Raw genomic sequence first — 22,500 nt, forward strand, 5'->3', positions numbered from 1 at the left:
ATCTATTGGGCGACTGGACTTTGCTATCATCACCATTCTAGCACACAGCGAATTTGTAGCTTTTAGTTCAAAATGTCCTCTCGCATCCTTCAACTTGATGGTTTTGCACGCACCCAACTTGTTGAGAAACGTGACTTTCGTCATATAGTCCCATAGGTTTGTAGCTCTACAAATGTGTTGTTCAATAAAGGTTGTGATTGCTTGCTGTCCACGATCATCCATGTTCATTATGTCCTTTTTCGATATGCTCAGGCATCACCTGTTTTGTCACCAAATTGTACAGTCGAGGTGACGTGTCTGCAAATGGATTACAGTGCTGTAACACTGCCAACAGATGTTTCACACTCTTCTCTTGGTGGGAAAATTTATTTGATGTCAAGTGGTGGTGACGTGTACTGTACTGTATGTTGTTGACATGCCAGTCATCTCCTCTGTCTCCTTTGCCCGTCTTGCCAATTCTCGGGCACAAATATAGTATTTCATGAGAGTTGCATGCATGTTGGTGAATCCCTTTAAACCACCATCACCTTTTAGAACTTTGTTCAGGAACTCCTTTCCTTGATCAACCCCAGTGCCTGTGATTGGGATGTCATTCTTCCTCAGAGCAAAATCACCGACCTGTTCAAGGTGATTGGATGTGTGTCCTTGAAATATATTCCATGATGTTTTGCGTATAATCCTGCCTTTTATAGCTGAAAAAGAATTTGCACAATTTTTTTTAGACATGCCAAGTATAGGAACAGATTTGGCTTCCAGAGTGAACATGTGAAGTCAAGTGGTGCCATTACTTGCCTCGTATACATACATCCGTGCTCATTGATCCATTGGGAATTTGCTTTGACTCTTGTCAAACTCTGCTGGCTATTTTTTTTCCCAAGTTCAACTGTTCAATTACCATGAGATGATGTTGATGGGCTTACTGAATGCCTTCCTCACGTTTGCATGCTTCTGACATTCTATCCATGCTAGATCAGACTATGCTTCAGAAACTGCAGTCTTTTATTTCAGGACTTTTGGAAATCAGATCGAAGAATACTTCTCATGTCTGGTGATATCCTTGGCATGAGCTTGAACAGCACAGTTGTGGTGATTCCATTTCAGTATCTGATTGACTGTTGCAATATATCGGTTATATCTTCATTGCCAGAATTGCAGGAATGGTCAACAAAAGATTATAACTCGCATTATTTAGGAAGTTAATAATGAGCCATGGTGGCCATTTTTATATCCAAATTAACGATACAAAAGGATTCTTCATTGATCTGACAAAATGATAAGTTGTTTTATTAGATTCACACCAAAAAATGTCGTCTACACCGAAAAAGAAATAAAAAATCACAATTTTATGTGGTTTGGATATAATACATAGATCTATAAAAAGTAAACAAATAAGCCATTTTGAAATTCAAGATGCCTGCCAGAGGGATTATTTAAGACAAATACACCCGTGCGGGAGTGACGGTCAGCTCTGCGAGAAACTAGACTAATTGCATAAAACATTTTATGTAGATTGTGCATTTAGCACATCTATTTGACTGTTCGATATTCGAGCATTACATATTTTCAGTTTTGACTGTCAAAGATGCGTGCTTCCACGTAATAACAAATGAAATCGATATTCGATTCTGATAGCTTCGATGACCTTGGCCTATGGCGATTTGCCAATTTGGTGGGGACATTCGGCTACGAGTGGGGGTACCTAAAAAGCTATGCTATGGGCAGGCAGGCGGGCTGCGGGCGGGCGGGCAGGCAGATTATATAATAGGAGTCACAAACCGAGAGTTAATGAATACCAAGCACGAGAACGACCTTTACAAGCATGAGTTCCTGTTACTAGGGTGTAGTGTTCTCGGGTCAGGAGGGATTTTTGGCCAACTTTGAAGTCACGTGACGCGAAAGCGAATATCGAAAATCCGGCCCGTCCAAATCTAGATATTGTCCCATAGATTCATATGCCACAATCAAATTCAAGATAACTTAAGAAATGTAGGAGGAGATAGATTTTGAAAATCGTCATTTTGCAACTACATGAAGCAGTTTTCGCAAAATTCAAAGTCACGTGACGTGTACGTATTCGAAGATATCGGTATTCTTTTGAATGGACATGATAGACAAGGTCAGCTACTATGCAATGACACCATTCACTAACTTTTACCATGCCCAGTAGAGAATATATAGCCTCCTGAAGGTAGGGAAGTTTTTGCAAACTTTGAAGTCACGTGACGTGTACGTATTCGAAGATATCGGTATTCTTTTGAATGGACATGATAGACAAGGTCAGCTACTATGCAATGACACCATTCACTAACTTTTACCATGCCCAGTAGAGAATATATAGCCTCCTGAAGGTAGGGAAGTTTTTGCAAACTTTGAAGTCACGTGACGTGAAAACGAAAGCGAAATTCGAAAATCCGTCCCGACCAAATTTAGATATTGTCCCATACATTCATATGCCACAATCAAATTCAAGATCGCTTGAGAAATGTAGGAGATAGATTTTGAAAATCGTCATTTTCGCATTTTTTGCCAACTTTGAAGTCACGTGACACGAAAACGAAAGCGAATATCGAAAATCTGGCCTGACCAAATTTAGATATTGTCCCATAGATTCATATGCTATAATCAAATTCAAGATCGCTTGAGAAATGGCGGAGGAGATAGAATTTGAAAATCGTCATTTTCGCAACTTCAAAGGCCTCGTGACCTTGACCTTGACCTTCGGTGACCTTGAAAGTCATACCATCGTGTACGTCTCATCGACCTCTATCAGGATCACTAATGACCAGATCTCCTGCTTCAACTTCATTGTGAACGGACGGACGGACGGATCGAAGGACATCGACACCCATATTATTAGGTCATGCTCGAAGAGATGACCTAAAAATGGAACCATCCCTGCTATTTATGATGCAAGGATGCCAAAAAACATTGGTTCTAAGAATGCAGCAAAAAATTCCATGACATCAAAAATTGCTACATTACACTCATCATTAATCGGGCCAAAAACATATATATATATATATATATATATATATATATATATATATATATATATATATATATATATATATATATATATATATATATATATATATATATATATATTGAGCACAATATCTCCAAAAGTTTGTATGGATTCGGATGAAACTTGGTGGCAGGTTGGGTGCTTGACGGACAAATCGATTCGATTTTGGTAAAGATCCGGATAAGAGAAATTTTTAATTTTCTAAGTGATTCTTCACCGTTGAGAGATGGGGCCAAAAACGATATATAGCACGATATTTCAAAAGGTTGTGGATGGATTGTGAAAAAACAATGTGGATAAGTTGGTTTGGTGACAAGAACAAGCCAATTCGATTTTGGTTCACTTCCGGATCCACATCTGACCTATCGGTGAGATACAAAACTTAAACTGTTCAGCATGTGCTTTTCCGAATGTCGTTATAGTATACTGTATTCTATACAATATTTACCCTTAATTCATCTTTAAACTGGTTAGATGTGCTTGGTGTATAAAGATGTAACCATATTTAGATATCGTATTTGGGAAAAAAAATGCTTGATTGTTGATTTGCCTTGCTGCTCAGCAGTGAATGTGCAGCTTGCTTAAAACTGTTGCTGTTCTTTCTAGCCACCTTTCTTCATACTGAGCTCTGGGACGAGCCGGAACCATGTGCTGCATGTTCCGCAGTGAGGAAATGACCCTGGCCCAGCTCTTCCTCCAGTCTGAGGCAGCTTATTGCTGTGTCAGCGAGCTTGGGGAGCTCGGCATGGTGCAGTTTCGCGATGTAGGTCTTATGCATGCACACACACCTTTGACGTGTACCGTCACACACCTTTGACGTGTACCGTCACACACCTTCAACGTGTACCGTATTTTTTTGGTGTACAAGTCAGTACTTCCCCCCTCCCCCTGCCCCTCCGGAAGTCCGGGCCTCGACTTGAACTCAGAATCTACTTATTTATGGTGTAATATTGCTGAGGATGGACTGTCTCGCGTGCCTCTTGATTTCTGTAAGTTAATGGAAGGGTGTACAGAAGGAATGAGTCCAGAGGGGACTGAAGCTGTCATTCAGGTGATATCCACAACACAGAAGGACTTCATCTCACATACAAGTCCAGTTGCTATCAATGGAATGCCCACAGGGAAACAACCTTGATCAGCCTCCCACCTCATTGCAGTCCATTCCACTGAATGACTTCTAGTCAGCTCAGAGAGAGGATCCTGTCAGAGGCCCTGTGCTGAAGCTAAAAGGCCAGGGTGAATGTCCAAGCAATGTGACAGTGGAAAAGGAAAGTTCTGAGTTGAAAGTCTTGTTGAGGGAGTGGTCAAAGGTTTGCTGTATTTCAAGACAGCAACAAGGAACCAACTCGTGTTGCCCAGCTGCTACCGTCCACTTGTGTACAAGGAACTGCACAAAGATATGGGGCACCTCGGCTCTGAAAGAACTTTAGACCTCATCATGGATCGATTCTACTGGCCAAAGTTGTAGCGGGATGTGGAGAGATTTGTAACACAGTCATGCGAGTACTTAACGAAGCGAAACCAAGCTGGATCAGGTAAGCACCCATGCTGAATATAAAGACCACATATCCCTTTGAATTGCTGTCCATCTTCTTGCACCTAAAAATGTGTGAAGGGGGAGGGTATGAGTACATTCTCGTGGTGATGGACCACTTCACACGATTCGCACAGGCCTATGTAACAACCAATGAGTCAGCAAGGACAGTTGCAGACAAGATATTCAATGACTTTGTGCTGAAATTTAGTTTTCCCACACAAATCCATCACAATATGGGACAAGAATTTGAAAATCGACTGATGACCCGCTTGCGGAAACAATGCGAGATTAAAGGCTGCCACACCACACCATACCACCCTCAAGGAAAGGGACAGGGAGAGAGGTTTATCAGAACATTGCTGGTAATGCTGAGGACTCAAACTGAAGAACAAAAACAAAATTAGAAGAGCTCATGAGCAAGTGTGGTGCATGCCTACAACTGCACCCACGATGAAGCAAAAAGGATTCTCACCGTACTTCCTGCTCTTTGGAAGGTCTCCAAGACTCCTGATTAGATCTAATATTTGGGCTTGATATTGAGGAAAAAAAGAGGGTTCTTAGGCTGACTGTCGAAAAGTGGAGGAACAGGATGAGGGATGCGTATGAGATTGCGAGCAAAACTTCCGCCAAGGAGGCCACTCGATGCAAGCTGTCACATGACGAGTCTTCGGTGCAGAGCTGCAACCAGAGGTCGTGTCTTGGTGAAGAATGTTGGTGAGATGAAAGGCCCTGGGAAGATCCAATGCTATTGTCATTGTCGGAAGGAAGACTGCAGCCCATTGTATGAGGTGAGACCTGAAATGGGAGTGGCAGAGCCACGATCCTCCACCGTAATCTCCTGTTGCCATGTGACTCCCTCCCTGTGGCATAACCTCAGCAGAGACTGCACAGAGAGGGAATCGCACAGAGCGAGCGATTATATTGAGGAGATTGCAGACATGCCACGAAGATTCCGTTGAGGAACGGTTGGAGCCAGTTAGTAAGTCGGAAGATGAAATATTTGAGGACCAGCCAGATAGGGCACAGGAGAGAGACTAGATTTCTTGGATCTCAACCTCGATGCCACAGCATTGCAACCACACTATATCTCATATTTTGTACCTCTGGTAGCTTGTATATGTTGCTGCGTTTGAGCTTGTGGAGTAGCTGTTGAAACCTATCTGTCCGAGTTCTTCCCGACGTCTTTGTTCTTTGTTCCCTTCACATTATTTTCTATTTTTTTTCACAATCCTCTTTATTCATTCCAATTCTTGCTTTTTCATCTCTTTCATCTCTTTCACTCTCTATTTCTCTCTTTCATTATCTATCTCTCGAAGGATAAGTGAATTCTTGCAGAAATTTTTCTGTAAGGCTCACTTGGCTGCGCCTGGATGGGTTTGAGGGTAGTGCAGTAGCGGCTGAAACCCGAATCCGATCCAGGTTCTTCCTGATGATTCCATCTTTGCTCTTTACTTCTTCGGGTTCCTTCTTGGTCTTCCATTTCATTTGTATCTTTGATTATTATTTCAGTAAAACAACTCGGAATTGGGATGGTGACTCTGCTCCGATCCATCTTTCTCATTGCCCTGGACCATCAAACACAAGAATACCATTACAGTGCAACAATAACAAATGTGTTGAAAAACTTTATGTCCTAATTTATCCAAAAGGTCGTCCCACAAAGTAATTCAAATAATATGCACAAAAGAGCTCATTAATATTTATGACCCTGGAAGTGCCCTGGCAGCAATGTGTTGAGTGTCAGGGAGGAATTAACATCTCCATTGTCCTGACTGCCTGTTTTGCTAACTACTGTAATTTATCTACTTTGTGGCTTCCTCTTGCACTCCAAATAAACTAATCGAAAAATGAAGGAGATGTGTAACTCATGCTGGTTATTTGTACATGATTGGAGTTAACCCAATGCTAATGCACTGTAACTAAGCTCTGTTTGTGTACTACAGCCTTCCACCAGGAACCCTGTTTGGAACAAGTAAAGGAAGCCAAATTATTTTTTCTTTATTGTTTTTTTTTTCATATCAAATTTTTCTCATATCCATATCAAAGCTTATCCAGTTTTGAGCCTTTATCACTGTGTCGTTAAAAAATAGTGGGACACAATGTGGTTTCTTTCATATTTATCAGTGTTGAAAATCTTGATTCGAAAACATTAACTTGTTTGCTTCTTGTGATATAATTAACGGCAGTTTGTAACTTTGTGGATTTTAACGCCTGCCTTTTTAATGTTATCCATTTCAGCTGAACCCATGTGTAAATGTGTTCCAACGCAAGTTTGTGAATGAGGTGCGGCGGTGCGAGGAAATGGAACGCAAGCTCAGTAAGCATTCTGTTTGCAAAATAAATGGGCTGTGCTTAAATTAGGTAACAGCTAAGCCCTCAACAGAATTTGCACCATCCGATGCAGTTTGACTTTAGGATTGTCTTTGCTCATGTCAAGGGATTAAAATTGTATGAGTTTGTGGAGCAAGTTAAAATAGATGTAAGAGTGAGGATTACATTTGAGGCTTGATGGAAGTGAAGTAAATATTGGAATGGGGGGCATATGAGAGATGCAGGTTTGCATAAAACTTAACATTCACAGTAAATATTAATATGTTCGAGTAATATCTTGGATGAGGTTCTTTAACTAGAAGATGGAAACGTGGGAGAATCAAGTTGATATTTGAGACCAATTGTAGAAAGAATGTGTGAACATAACATGGTCTGTTTGTTGCTCCTTCCGGAGTGCTTTGCTCATGATGCTGGGATCTGATATGTTCTTGTCCTACCTTCAATTAATCGATAAGTTCCTTTATGGAACTTGGAGACGGTGAAAACCAATTTTTCAAAGCCTTATGGATGTTTAATTTTTGTTATTCTTTTTGCTCTTTGTAATATGATCAACACCTGTCACTACTTTTAGGGTTCGTTGAAAAGGAGATCAAACATGTTGGCATCCCAATCGTAGACACAGGGGAAAATCCTGAAGTACCTCTCCCAAAGGATATGATTGACATGGAGGTGTGATTTTTGTCCTTTTTCCAGTTATTCTCCTGTATAAAGACTTAAACTAAATCAGAAAGAGCCATATTGTGTGTCAGTGTCATATCTGATCACTCATAAGATCTCATTGTGTTCAGTGTGCTACTTGTGGCAGGGCTTAACTCAACCTTACATGACACGGTGATTCCTTCCTTCTCAGGCTACTTTTGAGAAACTTGAAAATGAGCTGAGGGAGGTAAACACCAACCAGGAGGCTCTGAAGAAGAACTTCCTGGAGTTACTGGAGCTTAAACACATCCTTCAGGAAACGCAGCAATTCTTTGATGAGGTGCAATTTGCATGGTGTATTTGACGTTTATCTGTTTCGATATTGAAAGAGTTCGATGTCTGATTTTCCTGCTTGGTATGTACAAGAGTCCATTTTGTTTTCTTTCACACAATAATGATAGAATGTGAGACTGCAATGTATTTAGCTATATTGTACATTTTAAGTTTATGGTAATTGTTCTGAATGTGTACTTAACTCCTTGGTTGATTTTATTTTATTATTGTCCCCCCCCCCCCACCACTCCCCTTCACGACAGCTATTTCCTTTTCAAAATGTATTCTGATTGAGAAATTAATGGAGTTATATTGTCCAAAATTCCTCATACTTTTCATTTGTCAGCCTCACCTGTTACTGAAGAAATAGGAGAGACTATTGTTTCTGTCTGTCAGTGTGTGAGTCCACACAGTTCCATTTTAATATACATCATTCGTTCTCCAATCTAATGTAATTTTATGCACCCCAGTGGAAGGATGCAGTGAAAAGCCCTTTCTATTTTTTTTCTTTCTTTCAATTATGAGATTACAAATCGTATTTTAATTTAACTATAATATATGTGTGCCGAAGGTTTACGGACTCAACTCGTGCTGCTAGGCGGCCTGAGGCATAGTTCAACAAAGTTGACTGATTTAACCATGCTTATTTTATAACCTGAAAGTGCAGCTCCCTTGAACTATGTGAGTGAGTGAGTCCACGCATAATGCTTCTCAGATCCATTGTAATATATGTACCCCTTTGAGGCTCTGTATTGCCAAATGCTTTGTCTTATTTCTCTTGTATCCAGATTTTTACTGGAGAGGATGATATTCCAGAAAGACTCGAATTTAAGATAATTGTGTCTATTTATAGTTTCCTTTTGTTCATTGATGAACCTTTTAAAGACCCTGGTTATCTTATTTTTATTTTGACAATAATCTGCAAGTGTGTTTATTCAACTTCCATTCTAAATTTACCTTTTCTTAAAAGCATTATGAACGTTTTCATGTTTTTTTTTTTTAGTGTTACCTGTACCTGTATACAACGATTATTTAGGCTATGCCTTTTTATTCCATGTTGAAACTTTTACTCTTCAAATCTGCCTCTCTCAAAATGCAAGTTGCTCATAGTGACGTGCAACCTTCCACACAGGCTCTGAATGCTTCCTTCGTGTTTTAAGTAGTTATTTTAAAATCCATTTGTTTCCGATCGTTTATTCAAGAGATTTGAACATTTCACATGTTTAACCCAAGTGTGTTGGATCTGTGGATGAGCTTCATTATAAAAATTTGATTTGTTTTATTTTCATATGCAGTTTTTTTTTAGTTTTTTTCTGCTTATGTATGGAATGGGATTTAATGTTTGCTTTTGGAATTTTAATGCAACGGAAAGCCTTTTGGGGATTTAATGAATAGCATTATTAAATGGAGATTGGGTTTCAGGTTTGTTCCACAATTGAACGAATATTTCATGTTTTCAACTCCAAATTCAAGGAAAATAGATGTTTCAGTCAACTACAGCTTTGTTCGTTTGCCATGCCTGTGGTTCTGTTGATTGCCAAACTGAAATGTTACAGAGCATTTCAAATTTGTTTGCTTGCATGCCGAATAAACATGTTATTGCTGTCGGTGGTGATTTAGCTATGTTGCAAGGCCGTTTTCATATGAATGTCACTGATAGTCGAGCCCTTTTCTTTGGAGCCTTGTCTTCTGAATCTGGACGTGTGTGTGTGTGTGTGTGTGTGTGTGTGTGTGTGTGTGTGTGTGTGTGTGTGTGTGTGTGTGTGTGTGTGTGTGTGTGTGTGTGTGTGTGTGTGTGTGTGTGTGTGTGTGTGTGTGCGCGCGCGCGCCTTTGTTTAATTATTATTGTATCAAGATATTACCCCTCTAATCAGGAAATTGATTTTAGGCCTGCAGCTTGTGGGTGTACTATTCTCACAGGTTTCTGTGTTTGGAAACGTCTTGAGATGCAGCAGTGGACAAATGCACGATTACACATTCGCCAACCCCTTGACAGTGAAGGTTTGCCTTTTCCTTAAATCAAGGTAGAAGCTTTATGGTTGAGATTGTACAGTTTTTGGATACAGATTGTATCATTGCTATCATGCTTAAAAAAAATTTAATCTGGATTTTTTTTGAACTCTAAATGCCCTTGGAGTACCACATTTGCCAGTTCCATGCGATGCCGATTCAAGAGTGAATTTCATTTGTAACATTTTTAATCCCATTCATAGGCTGATTCTTAAACAAGTAAAAATATGATCGACTTTGGATCAAGATCAAGTTATTAGTTTGCCTACTCAAGTTCATTAATTCATAATTTTGCAATTTTTTTATTGTCCAGAACCCTCACCTTTGAGCTATCTCATCTGGGTCTGAATCTTGATCGAGCTATAAACTGTCACCCTGGTGTTTCGCATACAGGACAAGGCATCAATGTGTGCACCATCAATTGGAATATATTAAGCTGGAGGACCTGTCTGCCAGCACTCATCATTGGTGGACATTAACAGTCCCATGGTGTTTTGGTGAAGAGTATGCTAGTTATTCCCGGCACCCTGAACAAATTACAAATTCTTGCCCTAGATTGCTGCTGGGTAGGCAACGGCAAACCACGAAGTATAATCTTTCCCATGGAATTACTCTGGCAGCACCGATGCTTTCTCTCAGGATTACGGTGCATTTGATGAAGTGTGCAGTACATCAAATTCCTCAACAACACAGTTTCAAACGCTTTCCTTAATTTGGTCTTCTCTGTTTTTTTTTTCTTTTTCTTTTTGTATACAGAGTTGAGGCTCGTGGAAGAAAAGCTAGAACACTGAACGGATCAGGATGCAACAGAACAAAAGGAACACTAGAGAGAGAGGAGGTGGGGATCAACAGCAGGGTTGAAGGTTAAAATGGAGACTTGGACAAATTATAATCAGTGTCTGGAGGAATGGGAGGGGGGGGCATGAAAGGACACATGGGGTGGAGACGAGATGGTTACAGAAGGAAAAACTGGAAATTTAGAATGGGGTTAGGGGGGATAACGAGGGTAGAAAAAGATTATGGGATTTGGATGTGAGGTGTGATCTGACATGGTGGTGAACAGCTGTCTTGAAGCACATTTTGAGGGTAATTGAAATCTTATTGTTTTCAACCCCTCTATTTAATTCCTGTCAATTTAATTTTTAAATCTTTTTTTGTTCCTTTTTTTTTCATTCCGCACCACTACCCTTCCGGCATTAGTTGTAACCATAACTGAAGAACTTGCAATATCAATTTGATGAATAGGTTATTAATTTTGATTGACAAATGCATCTTCAACTGAATTTTTCAAATATTGTATTTTGATAGCTCTGAGCTTCCGTGATTTACATTTTCATAAATACAGCAAAGTTTTGTGTTAATTATATTATTCTCGCACAATGCTCTAAGCCTGGCCAACGAGTCCAATTTTAACCATAAAGCTTCTATCCTTGTTTAATTTGTGACAATGGGATCGACAGATTCTCACCGTGACCATTATATGCCATTTCTTGAATGTTCTTGGAGGGTAAACGATTTTAATGCATGATTTTAAACTCGAACTCTGTGATTTATTGAAATGAATCACTATGCACTTTCATTTCTGAGCTCATCCAAGGGATGCTGGCCGAAATAATGGCATTTTTGCCATTAACTTGGAATGCGACATGAAAGAGTATTGGATTTGTTTGACTTGGAATGAATAATCCGAATAGAGGCAGGATTGCCAGTTGAAAGTTGATTGATGAAAATCCACCACTTTGTTTGAATCATGTTCTCTCTGCTACAAACATGCAATATCCCAAGCTGTCTGTCTTGTAATTTGAGTTCATTTTGATTGAAGGTCATCAGGGAATATGAAGTGAGGTGGTTGTTGATGGGACTGATCTGAGTGTGTTTGCGTTTTAGGTTGTATTCCCAAAGGAAGAAATTATAAATCGGAAGAGGTGGTGTTGAAAATTTACAGGAATTTTTATGTACAGTTTTGTTTCCACATCTGAAAAAGGACAACTTCCATAGAGCAAGCTTAGTGTAGAGTGACTAGATGGATTATGGGGTGAGTTAGACTATGGTACGAGGAGCAGCTGAAGGAGACAGGACTTCATCCATCAGAAATGAGGTGATGATGAAGAGATCCGATGGAGATGTTTAAGATGATGGGTGTCGCCAAACTAAATGTGGCTCAGTTTTTCAGTTGAATGGGTGGTGATGGAACTGGGGGATGTTAGGATGGTAGTCAGGTAGAAGGTCTTCCACTCAGAAAGTAGTTAATGCATGGAATGGTTTACCTGGAAAGGTAGTGGCAGCAGTTGTGTTTAAATTGGGGTGAAAGGGGTACATGGACATTGGCTGGACTGATATGCTGTATAGTTTAAGTATGGATGGGTGATTTTGTGCATCTGTTGTAGTTTGTGGTGTCGGTGAGAGGGTTTCATCAAAGAATGAATGTGTTGCCAGGGTTTGTTCATTCCTCACCCGAAACCCCTTTTACCCACCCCCCTCTCAAAAATGAAGAAATCACAAAATAATAATAAAAGAAAACACCTGTGCCTGCCTCACTGTTCTCTTCCCCCACCTCAGTGAAATTTGGCATATGAATGTATGCAATGAATTAATGTGGGCTTCATAGACCACAAACATGATGTCTAAATTACCTCCTTCCCTACACGGCATATTTTTCTATATCCCAGCAGGAGCACAACAGTCAGAGCCGTGGCAAATGTTCCTTGGGAAAATGATGCATCTTCTTTTTGCAGTGTTTTGTTTGATTATACCTCTCTTATACTTGTAATGTTTGCTTGGCGAATGAGTGTTGTGCATGGGTACAGTCGGTGGTTATACACACTTGTAGAAAAATATTTTATTTGGTATCAAAAAATAAAACTTGAAGGAATCATACATTTCTATGAATAACATGATGGAAATAACTTTTATGTTCGTCTTTACATTTGCCATTATTTCCACCACCTCTTGCCTATTGCTCACTGCTTGATTGAGCATTATGTTTGCTGTGATCCATGGAACATAATGACCATGCCATGCTTTGCTTTTCTTTCCAATGATTAATTAATTATCTATGTTGATTTTCTGTTGCTTTGAATTCCCAGTGCTGCATCCAAATATATTGCTGATTTGTATGGAAAGGAAGTTCGGTTTTGTGTATTTAAATGAATTGTACAGACCTCCATAATGGCCTCCCTCTCTCGCCCCCGCCCCCCTTTAACCACACAAGTCCAAACAGTAATAACAACATTTTTCCATAATTTCAGTGCCATTTCACCAATTTTGGGGAACTTTTGAAGTGTAATAATCTTTTTTGTCCAAATGTTTCCATACCATGGCTTCACTTTACAAGCTTCTGCAATTGACCTATCTACAGCAGGGCCAAGGGACAGAATATATGGAGATGGACAAATGAGGGGTAGGGGAAGACCCAGGGTGGACAACACGGAAATTGAAGGAAACTCAGGAAAGAATGATGGGAAATTTGGAAGGAGGTGGGTTTGAGGTGTGGGGGAAAGGGTGTTAATGGTGCAGAAAGGATAATGGTTCTTGATGAGGGGGATGATCTGAAATGGTGGTGAACAGTTGTTTTGAAGACTTACAGGAGGGATGAGATTGAAGATGAAGAGGACGTCAAGGGTGTTACAATCCCTGTTGCTGACCCTCGCATCAACTGTGGTCCACCTTCGCTTGTGGAAACACGGGCTGCGGTGAACCAGTTGAAACGGGGCAAAGCTCCAGGGATCTGTGGCATCCATGCCGAACTTCTCAAGGCTGGTGGAAATGCTGCACTCGTGTCGTTGCATGCAGTTTTGTGCTCTGCCTGGAACACAGGCATCATCCCAACTGACTGGAAGAGGGGCCTTGTTGTCCCTCTCTGGAAAGGGAAGGGTGATCGCCAAGACTGCAACAACTACCGAGGGGTGACGCTGCTCTCAGTGCCGGGCAAGGTCTTTGCTCGGATAATACTTGATAGGGTTCGCCACCATCTGCTTGAGCACCAGCGTCCAGAACAGTCAGGCTTTACACCAAAGAGGTCAACGATTGACCGTATCCTTGCACTTCGTGTCCTCACCGAACGCAGACGAGAGTTTCAGCAGGGGCTGCTTGCAGCCTATGTTGATCTCTGTAAAGCGTTCGATTCAGTGAATCGGGATGTCCTCTGGAGGATTCTTGGTCTTCGTGGGGTGCCACCAAAACTGATCGATCTGATGTCTGAACTCTACTCTGGTACTGAGAGTGCTGTGAAGTGTGGTGGTACCATCTCTGACTTATTTCCAGTTGTTACTGGAGTTTGTCAGGGATGTGTACTTGCCCCCACACTTTTCAGCACTTGTATGGACTGGATTTTAGGGAGGATGTCGGAGAGATCAAGTTGTGGTGCATCATTTGGGAATGTCAAGATCTCGGACCTTGATTTTGCAGATGATGCAGTCATCTTTGCGGAGACTTTAGACATCCTCTTGGGGGCCCTCGAGGTGCTGAATGAGGAGTCGGAGCCGTTGGGATTACGGGTTTCTTGGGTCAAAACTAAGATCCAGGCTTTCGGTGACATCTTGGATGCTGCTGTCCTGTCTGTGTCTGTTTGTGGTGAGGATGTTGAGGTCATGGAGAGATTCACTTACCTTGGCAGTGATATTCATGTCTCTGCTGGCTGTGAGTCAGAGGTCAATAGACGTCTGGGTCGGGCCTGGGGAGTCATGGATTCACTGGATCATGGGGTGTGGCGCTGCCGGTACCTGTGCGGGAGGACGAAAGTCCGAGTCTTCAGGTCCTTGGTACTTCCAGTCTTGCTCTATGGGTGCGAGACTTGGACTCTGACCAAGGATCTGAGACGGAGACTTAATTCCTTTGGTACCAGGTCTCTTCGGAGAATCCTTGGCTATCGCTGGTCGGATTTTGTGTCCAACGAGCGGTTGCTGAGAGAGACTCGGATGAGATTTGTTACCTGCATAGTCCGTGAGCGTCAGTTGCGGCTGTATGGACATGTGGCTCGTTTTCCTGACTCTGATCCTGCTCACCAGATTCTCTCAGCAAAGGAGTCTCATGAGTGGAGGAGGCCAGTGGGCCGACCACGTGCCTCATGGTTGCAACAGGTTGACCATCATCTCAAGGAGATGGAGATGGGCCTGGCATCTGCCTGGGGGATGGCTAGACGGAGGCCCCTGGAGTACCGGCGGAAAGTGGACGCAGCGACGCGCTGTTCTGGCACATGCTCCCATACTTGACCTGACCTGAGATTGAAGATGATGTGGAAGTTGGTTCCACAGGCAAGAAAAAAGAGGAATAGATGAGTTTAGGTGAGCAGTGATTGTGGATTTTGGGAGTTTCATCAGAAGGGAGTTGATGGTGCACCCTGCAGAAACCCGAGGGAGACAGAGCAGGAGGATGCAAAACCAGAAAGGAGGTGGGAGAAGATAGAGACCTCCGACCTGTCTGTGGTGGGAAAGTTATGTGCCCATAGATTCATTTTCATCATGGGAGATTCAAATATTCTTGAAGGCCTTGGTTTCTACAGCATTAAGCTGAGCAAGGTGTGAGGCAGGAGCACCACCCCAGAGAGGAGAGGAGTAGTTTACCAAGCTGTGGATTGAGGCCTTTTACGTGGATATGAGTTTAGGTGTGCTCAGGACGGATTTTGCACAATGGAGGATGCACAGTTGGTGACTGGTCTTTGATGCCAACGTTGAAATGTGGTTTGCGCAAGAAAGAGACGCACAAGAAAGATGCGTTTAGTGAGACCCAGAAGTTTGAGTGACTGAATTTTCTCAAGAGGATTGTTAAGAAAGTAGATGGGAGGGTTTGCCAGACGATCCTTTTGGAGAGTGGCTGTGCGTGATATGTCAAGACTGAAAGGCCTATTCCAAGTGTTTGACCATCTTGTGATTTTGTGAAGGTTTGAAGAGAGGGAAGAGGCTGCTGCATGCATATCTGAAGGATGAGGGATGTCACGGTAGAGCGTGGAGTATTACACAAATAGATAAAGGGGAGTCAAAGATCATTGATGAATATCAGGAATAGGACTGGGCCCAGAACACTGCCTTTAGGCTCTCCATCTTTAATAGGAACAGGAGATGATTTGCCATTAAGATCCACATGTTGACTACGAGAATAGAGGAACTCAGAAAGTCATGTGTGGAGTTTGCGTTGTATGCCATAGGCAGAGTTTGGAGAGCAAGGCAGGGTGCCAGACTGCATCAAAAGCTCGAGATATGCCAAGACACTGCCCTGATCTCATGTCTGATATTGACGGCCTCCATCCATTGTTGGGAGAATAAGAAAAGCATGTCTAAGGTAGAGTGAACTGAAATGAGACCATTGGAGAAAAAGAAGGCTTTCATATGAACTGCTATGATGGATTCCATCACCTTGCTGATGTTTATAAGCTTGTAGGTCTGTAGTCGAGGGGATTGGTTTTTGCACGATTTTAATGAAATGCAGTGATATTGGCTGATTTCCAAACAGATGGAAGATGACCTCGGGTAAATGACAGGGTGAAAATAGCAGAAAGAGGATGTGCAATAGGTTTTTTAGGACTCGTAAGCTGATGCCATACGGTGGAGTTACAGGTTGACAGAACCTTCTCCACATTGTCAGGTGTAAAAGACAGAGTCCAGAAGCAGTTGGGTGCAATCGGTTAAGATGGGTACCTAGAGTGTGGGGTTGGGAACACAAGATTTGGAAGCAAACACAGAATTGAGGCATTTGACTTTCTCATGAATGAGGTTGGCTGTGGTGCCATTTAACATGAGGGAAGGGATGGAGGGAGAGCATACTCTGAAGAAAGATTTAATAAGGTGCCACCATGTTTTAGAGGAGGGAGACCAGTTTGAAAGTTCAATCTTGAGGTTGGACAAATTTTGTTTTCTAGCTCTCCTGAGAGTGGACATACACTTGTTGTGGGCTTTATTGAATGAGCAGAGATTAACTTTGATCAGGTTTGCTTTCCAGGAAGAGAAGGTAAGTTTTGTCAGAGCAACTGCCTCACCACAGGATTCTGTGTACCATGGGCAAACATAAGGGAAGGACAACTGAAGATGAGATAGGATGGATCTGTGCATAAGAGAGCAGGTTTCTGTGGAAGAATTTGCAGGCTGAGTTAATACCAGGGGCAGTAGTTACAGGATACCAGTCCTGAAGAGATATTGCTGCTTGCATTCCCTGCCAATCTTCCAGAGTGAACCGCCAGACTCGCCGGCACTGATGCAGCTCTGTGAACAGCCAGAGAGATGTTGACTCTCACAAGCACATGATCAAATTAACCATTAAAAGCAGGAGGCATTTGCAGGGAAGTTTGGCATCACCAAGTGTGGAAGGGAGATCTTGCCACTGGGAGAAATCCAGGTTGGAAAGTTCACAGATAGAGTTAGTCCCATAGAGTCACAGAAGTCCTTTCTCAAGTTCCATGATTGGTGAGAGATGTACCAACACCCAGCCAATTTGCATGGTGATCAATGAAATCACCACATGTGAGGAAGTTGGAGTTGGGATGAATGGTTAAAAGTTGGTCTATGTTGCCTGAGGGAGAGAGATAGAATTGTCACTGTTTTGAGGACAGTACAACACAGACAAATATGAGGTGGAAGTGGAAGGGAAGTCATATCCAAGGTAGTCTTGGGGGTTGGGAGGTGTAGGATCAGTATAAGGGCAGTGTGTAATTGAGTACTTCATAAAAAGTGCAATTCTGCCACCATGGTGGCAAACAGGTGGATCAAATCGGAGGAGACAATAACCGAGGAGAGACACGACGGAGTCTAGGACATCCTGTGAGAGTAAGGTTTGGAGGACTGCATAACACACAGAAAAAACTAGGTTGGAGCTGAGGGCTAGTTGCAGGAAAATGTACTCCTGGAGGGTTGGAAGGTTGAAGATCAGTCCACAGAGTCCACAGCGGGACGTTGGGGAGAGGTAGGACGAATCGGAGGGTGCGCAACGAGGGGAAGAAGCTGGCAGGGTGCAAGGCATGGATAGGTTGGGAAGGTGTGGGATAGGGTAGGAAGCTTGGTTGTGGGGGGGGGGGCAGGAAGCTGAGGGTGTGTGACGAGGGAGGATGTTGGAAAGGGGACACATAGAAGGGGTAGGGTTGGAAGGATTTTATACCATTAAAGGACATTAAGAGGAATTTGATTGCCATGAGCAGAAAACCTCTGCAAAAGCTGGAATTCTCAAGATTCCCATTCTGCACATATGGAGACAAAGATCATGGGTTGGGTGGAAATAATTCTTGTTGAAGGCACAAATGAAGTTGGGGCTGTCAGTAAGGGATGAGGGTTGATGAACCAAACATTTCGGTGTGACTGTTTTGGAAAATAATCCTCTGAAGAAGAAGAAGAAGAAGAAAAGGAATAGATCTTGGTGAAGGAGGTTGAAGTTTTCTCTCTTTTTGTGCCTTCAAATTTTTTTTTTCTTTTTTAATATTTTTGGTAAAACCAAATTTTTATCAACTGCTGCTTTAATATACTTTCCTCAACTTTTCAGGCTTGTCTGTACCTGCGTACTTTCATCACGATTCGCATAATATTACAAACCATCCACGAAGGCAAGTCGGTGTGTAATATTCAGAATGGCTTATATTGCACATTTTGAGTTTCTCATTGGCTGATATTAAAAGTATTTTTTCGTTTGGAGGTCAATTCTGGTTACTGAACATGTACCATGAGTTCAGTTTACTCTGTGCACACCAGGGATATTCAATATTGGTCCAAATACAGCGAGCATTATGGGTGTATAATTTCTCCCAAATGCTGACAATCAATAAATTTGATTTGATTTTTTTATTGATTGAGTTGAACCGTTTACCGGTACTCGAGATTTCACACTTGCACACACAAGCTTAGCAAAATGAGAATTAGGCCAATAGGTTGCTCGAAGATTGACTGATCTGTGAACGTGTGTTAGATGGCAGACCCAGAGATGATCGAGGAGTCTGCAACACTGCTGGACCCGAGTGAGATTGGACGTGGTGCTGCTCTGCGATTGGGGTAAGGTGTCTGACTTTGTAATTGTTTGGCAGCACTGGGTTCCTATATCTTCCAATATTTGGGTTTCACCTTGAGATGCACCTTGTTAACCATAATCATTATCACAATCGGTATTGATCTTCCACAAAGAAATAGGTAAAAGATTTTCGATCAGAATTAACTCCTTTAAAATTTGCTCAGCAAGCACTGCAGGGAAAAAGAAGCGAAAGTGAATGATTTTTGAAGGTTGTCCAAAAGTGTCCCTGACTGACGAAGGCCAAAGAATCCCTCCTTTGCTCTCATGAAGGTCAAATGTTTAAAATGCCAACCGCATCATTTCCCACGACTTAACATACTCTTTTCAACTTTCCAGTCTTTATCCTGTTCACCAAAGCAGACTGGCAAAGAATAGTATTCCATTGCATCTCCATTGGTTTCTTTACCAGTCTAAATGTTGTGTTTTTATTGTTCATTATAAAATTTGCATTGTGACAAGTTTGACTTTAATGGTGATACTCAAGCCACCTCACTCTGATAAATAAGTCCAGTGAATTTGTGTGCCTCGTTCATTAGCTTGATTTTTGTGTATTAGTGAGCTCCGTTGGCCATGCGATTAGAATTTTAAAAGTTATGAGTATTGCTGAGTTTTGACCACAAGTGTTTTTTGTGCCTTTCACATGGCATAGATTTGTGGCTGGGGTGATTACCCGTGAACGTGTGGCTACATTTGAGCGCATGCTCTGGCGAGTCTGCCGTGGAAATGTTTTCTTGAGGCACACCAATATCGCACAGCCCCTGGAGGATCCTGTTTCGGTACGTACAGTGGTTCTGCAGTTGGCACGTGCGGGGGTGCAGCGGTGGTGGTAGTTCAAAAATATTAATTTGATATATTTTCTTTTTTTGGCACAAAGATTCTGCAGCTTTTCATGAACTGCTGAAGAGACGAGTTAAGATGAATAATTTTAAAGATAATTTTTTTGAAAATGTGAAACAACAAAAAAAGAATATATATATTTCTGAAAAAACAAAAATTTCAGTGCCTTTGCTAGAATTTTGCAATAACCCCTCTCTCAGATGATCCATCTTGATGAAATTGATGTGCATGGGGCGTGGCCTCGGGATAACTGAACGGTTATTGACACAATTTAAACCGCACGTGTGGAAAAATAGCATCTGCGCTAACTTAGCAACTTCCACGTTCCTAACCAGCCGGTTCTGGCAAGAAAAGAGATCCCCATGCTTAACATCAACAGTTCCATTACAATGAAGATGACAGCAAGAATGAGGTTGCACAAGCACTGTAATTATACTTTCTATAATTCGAGAAGTGTTTTTTTGACTTCTATGTACTCTTGGAGGGTACGAGTTGAAATCTGGTGATGATACTCGGTGTGCCCGATGAGATTTTCGGCAGTTAAAAGAAAATATATTGTTACGGATTTGGAAGTCATCTGCACAGAGACAGTCAGAGTCTCTAAGCTTAGTTATTTCGATAATTATGTGTTTACAGTTAGAATCCCTCCTTTGTCTAATGGGAATTACATGTGTGCGCTGCGAATGATTGTATAGTCAGGTTTATTAGATCTTTAAACAACAAATACTACTACATCCACTACAACAATGACAACAACAGCGCGCCATCCTGCACTCGACCGGGTCGCCATTATGCACGTGTTTTTGGCTGAGGACGTGGGCGGAGCCTTCGTCGCCTCGGGTCGAAGCTCCGCTCCAAGTAGGAGCAGAGAGCGTTTCCTCCAGCCAGTGAGTGGAGGGTGAGCACCACACGAGTGCCCCAGCCAATCGGGAGGCCGCCATGAGTCGCCTGACAACCCACTGTCCAATCAGGAGGCGAGTGGCAGGGGAGAAGAAGCCCCTCCCTCCTCAAGAGGAGGAGTTTAGTTGTCTGGACCAGTGTTGGGGAGACAAGGATCGTGGCGATTGCTTTCTGCAGGATCGTGGCGATTGCTTTCTGCAGGATCGTGGCGATTGCATTCTGCAGGATCGTGGCAATTGCGGTCTGCGGTCTTGGTGGCGAGTGTGGCTTGGTCCCGTTCATGGGCCGTGGACTACGGGTCGCGGGTTCAAGTCAGTGAAACTGCACTAGGCGGGGAGGTACCCGGCTCTGCCGAAAATATACCCACGAGGTCCAGTGTGTGTGTGTGTGTGTGTGTGTGTGTGTGTGTGTGTGTGTGTGTGTGTGTGTGTGTGTGTGTGTGTGTGTGTGTGTGTGTGTGTGTGTGTGTGTGTGTCGGCGCCGTCGTCCTGTAAGTTGAATTGTTAAGTGCTTTTTCTTTGCTCATTGTACATTGCCTGCCTTTTATTCATGATAACTCTGCTCTTTTTGTGCTCCCCTCCCCGATTATTGTTATAAATAAATCCCTGTTAAATGTTCCAGTTCGTTGTTCGTGCTTTCCTTCATTGGCCTAGCATAGTGCGGGTTTGAGAATTAGTAAGGCTGTTCGGGCCGGTAAGTTGCCATTTGGACCGACGGATCTTGGTGATCCCTGCTCGGTTTACACCCGGATCGGGCTCGGTAAACGGTCCGTTCCGCCCGAGGCCCTTTGAGGGTGTTGTTTTCCCCAGTAGTTGGACAACCTGGGTATTTAGGTATATTGAAATTAGGCAATTAACCCTACCCCACGCCGTTGAAATATTGGCGACCACGGTCCGCGAAGGGACCCGTGAACTCTCGGACTTATCCGTGAGTCACGACCTAAATTCCGGGTGTTCGGTGTGAGACGACTCTACTGCTCCACCAATTGGTCGTTTATCGCCATCGACCGCCCGGCCCACAACAATATTACCTGGGCGCTCGAGGTGGGTGGAGCATGCAAATTCTCTCTGTAAATATGTATTGTATTCCAGTGCCTGGTGGGTGTGGGTATTACAAGTCATACTAAAGTACACCAATTCTGGGAGAATTATGCTGTCTGTAATTCTGGGGAAATGAACCCATCCATAAGAACAGATTCTTTGCTTATGGTGAATGAATTGCTGACACAAAAATGGACGACAAGGGCACAAACTGTAGCGGAGCCCCAACGAGATAACACCGAACATGCACTTAGCCTGCGGCAAGAGATTTAATTGGCTGATACAACAAAGGCTTCAATTTTGAAGATAAGTAACAAGGAGCTCATGTTTGGGTCTCCTGCCTTTTGGTTGCTCTGAGGAATAGATCTGTGTAATATGAAAGCTAAAAAATCTGAATGTATTTTTGTGTACGCGATATTTCAAAAACCGTTGAACATTTCATATTGCAGAAATGTATTCCTCATGACATTATCTCAACCTGATTAGGTTATGGCTGTGATTGGCTGAATTATGTTGCCGTGGCAACCATCTCGGTGACTTGGCTTGTGTGCATGATATTTCAAAAACAGTTTAAGATTTCGCTGCAGTGCTGTTTTAATGTACTTTTTTATGTTCTGTATGATATACCCTGGTACCCTGATTGATATTTAATATATTTAATGCCCTGGTTTTCTTATCCAGCCCCTACCAGGTGAGCCCCCAGGGGTATTGCCCCTATTTTTTTATGTCTCCGCTGACAAAGTCGCTGGAGGCATTATGTTTTCAGGTTGTCCGTCCGTGCTCATTTTCTCCGTTTTTCTCTGCAACTGCTTATCCAATTGACACAAAATTTTCACCGGAGGTGTGACTCGTCATGAATGTTTTTATGA

The 22,500-nt window shown here is 42.3% G+C and overlaps 1 protein-coding gene across 6 annotated transcripts in view; it reads left to right on the forward strand.

Moving 5' to 3' along the window:
• LOC147028044 (V-type proton ATPase 116 kDa subunit a 1-like) overlaps positions 1-22,500 on the forward strand; it is a 107,956-nt gene that overhangs the window by 28,193 nt on the left and 57,263 nt on the right. For 4 of the 6 annotated variants that reach the window (XM_085877993.1, XM_085877992.1, XM_085877996.1 and 1 more), the window contains exons 2-8: positions 3,632-3,788; positions 6,801-6,879; positions 7,465-7,562; positions 7,744-7,872; positions 9,786-9,866; positions 18,756-18,838; positions 19,504-19,630. In XM_085877993.1, the coding sequence (XP_085734119.1) occupies positions 3,672-3,788; positions 6,801-6,879; positions 7,465-7,562; positions 7,744-7,872; positions 9,786-9,866; positions 18,756-18,838; positions 19,504-19,630 (714 nt within the window). In that variant the 5' untranslated portion in view covers positions 3,632-3,671. The remainder of the gene's footprint in view (positions 1-3,631; positions 3,789-6,800; positions 6,880-7,464; positions 7,563-7,743; positions 7,873-9,785; positions 9,867-18,755; positions 18,839-19,503; positions 19,631-22,500) is intronic. The other 2 variants (XM_085877995.1, XM_085877997.1) reach the window with 1 other exon arrangement.

Source organism: Eptatretus burgeri, chromosome 4 (genome assembly GCF_056783735.1).
Source record: "Eptatretus burgeri isolate ZD-2024b chromosome 4, Ebu_testis_v1, whole genome shotgun sequence".
Classification (NCBI taxonomy): Eukaryota; Metazoa; Chordata; class Myxini; order Myxiniformes; family Myxinidae; genus Eptatretus; species Eptatretus burgeri.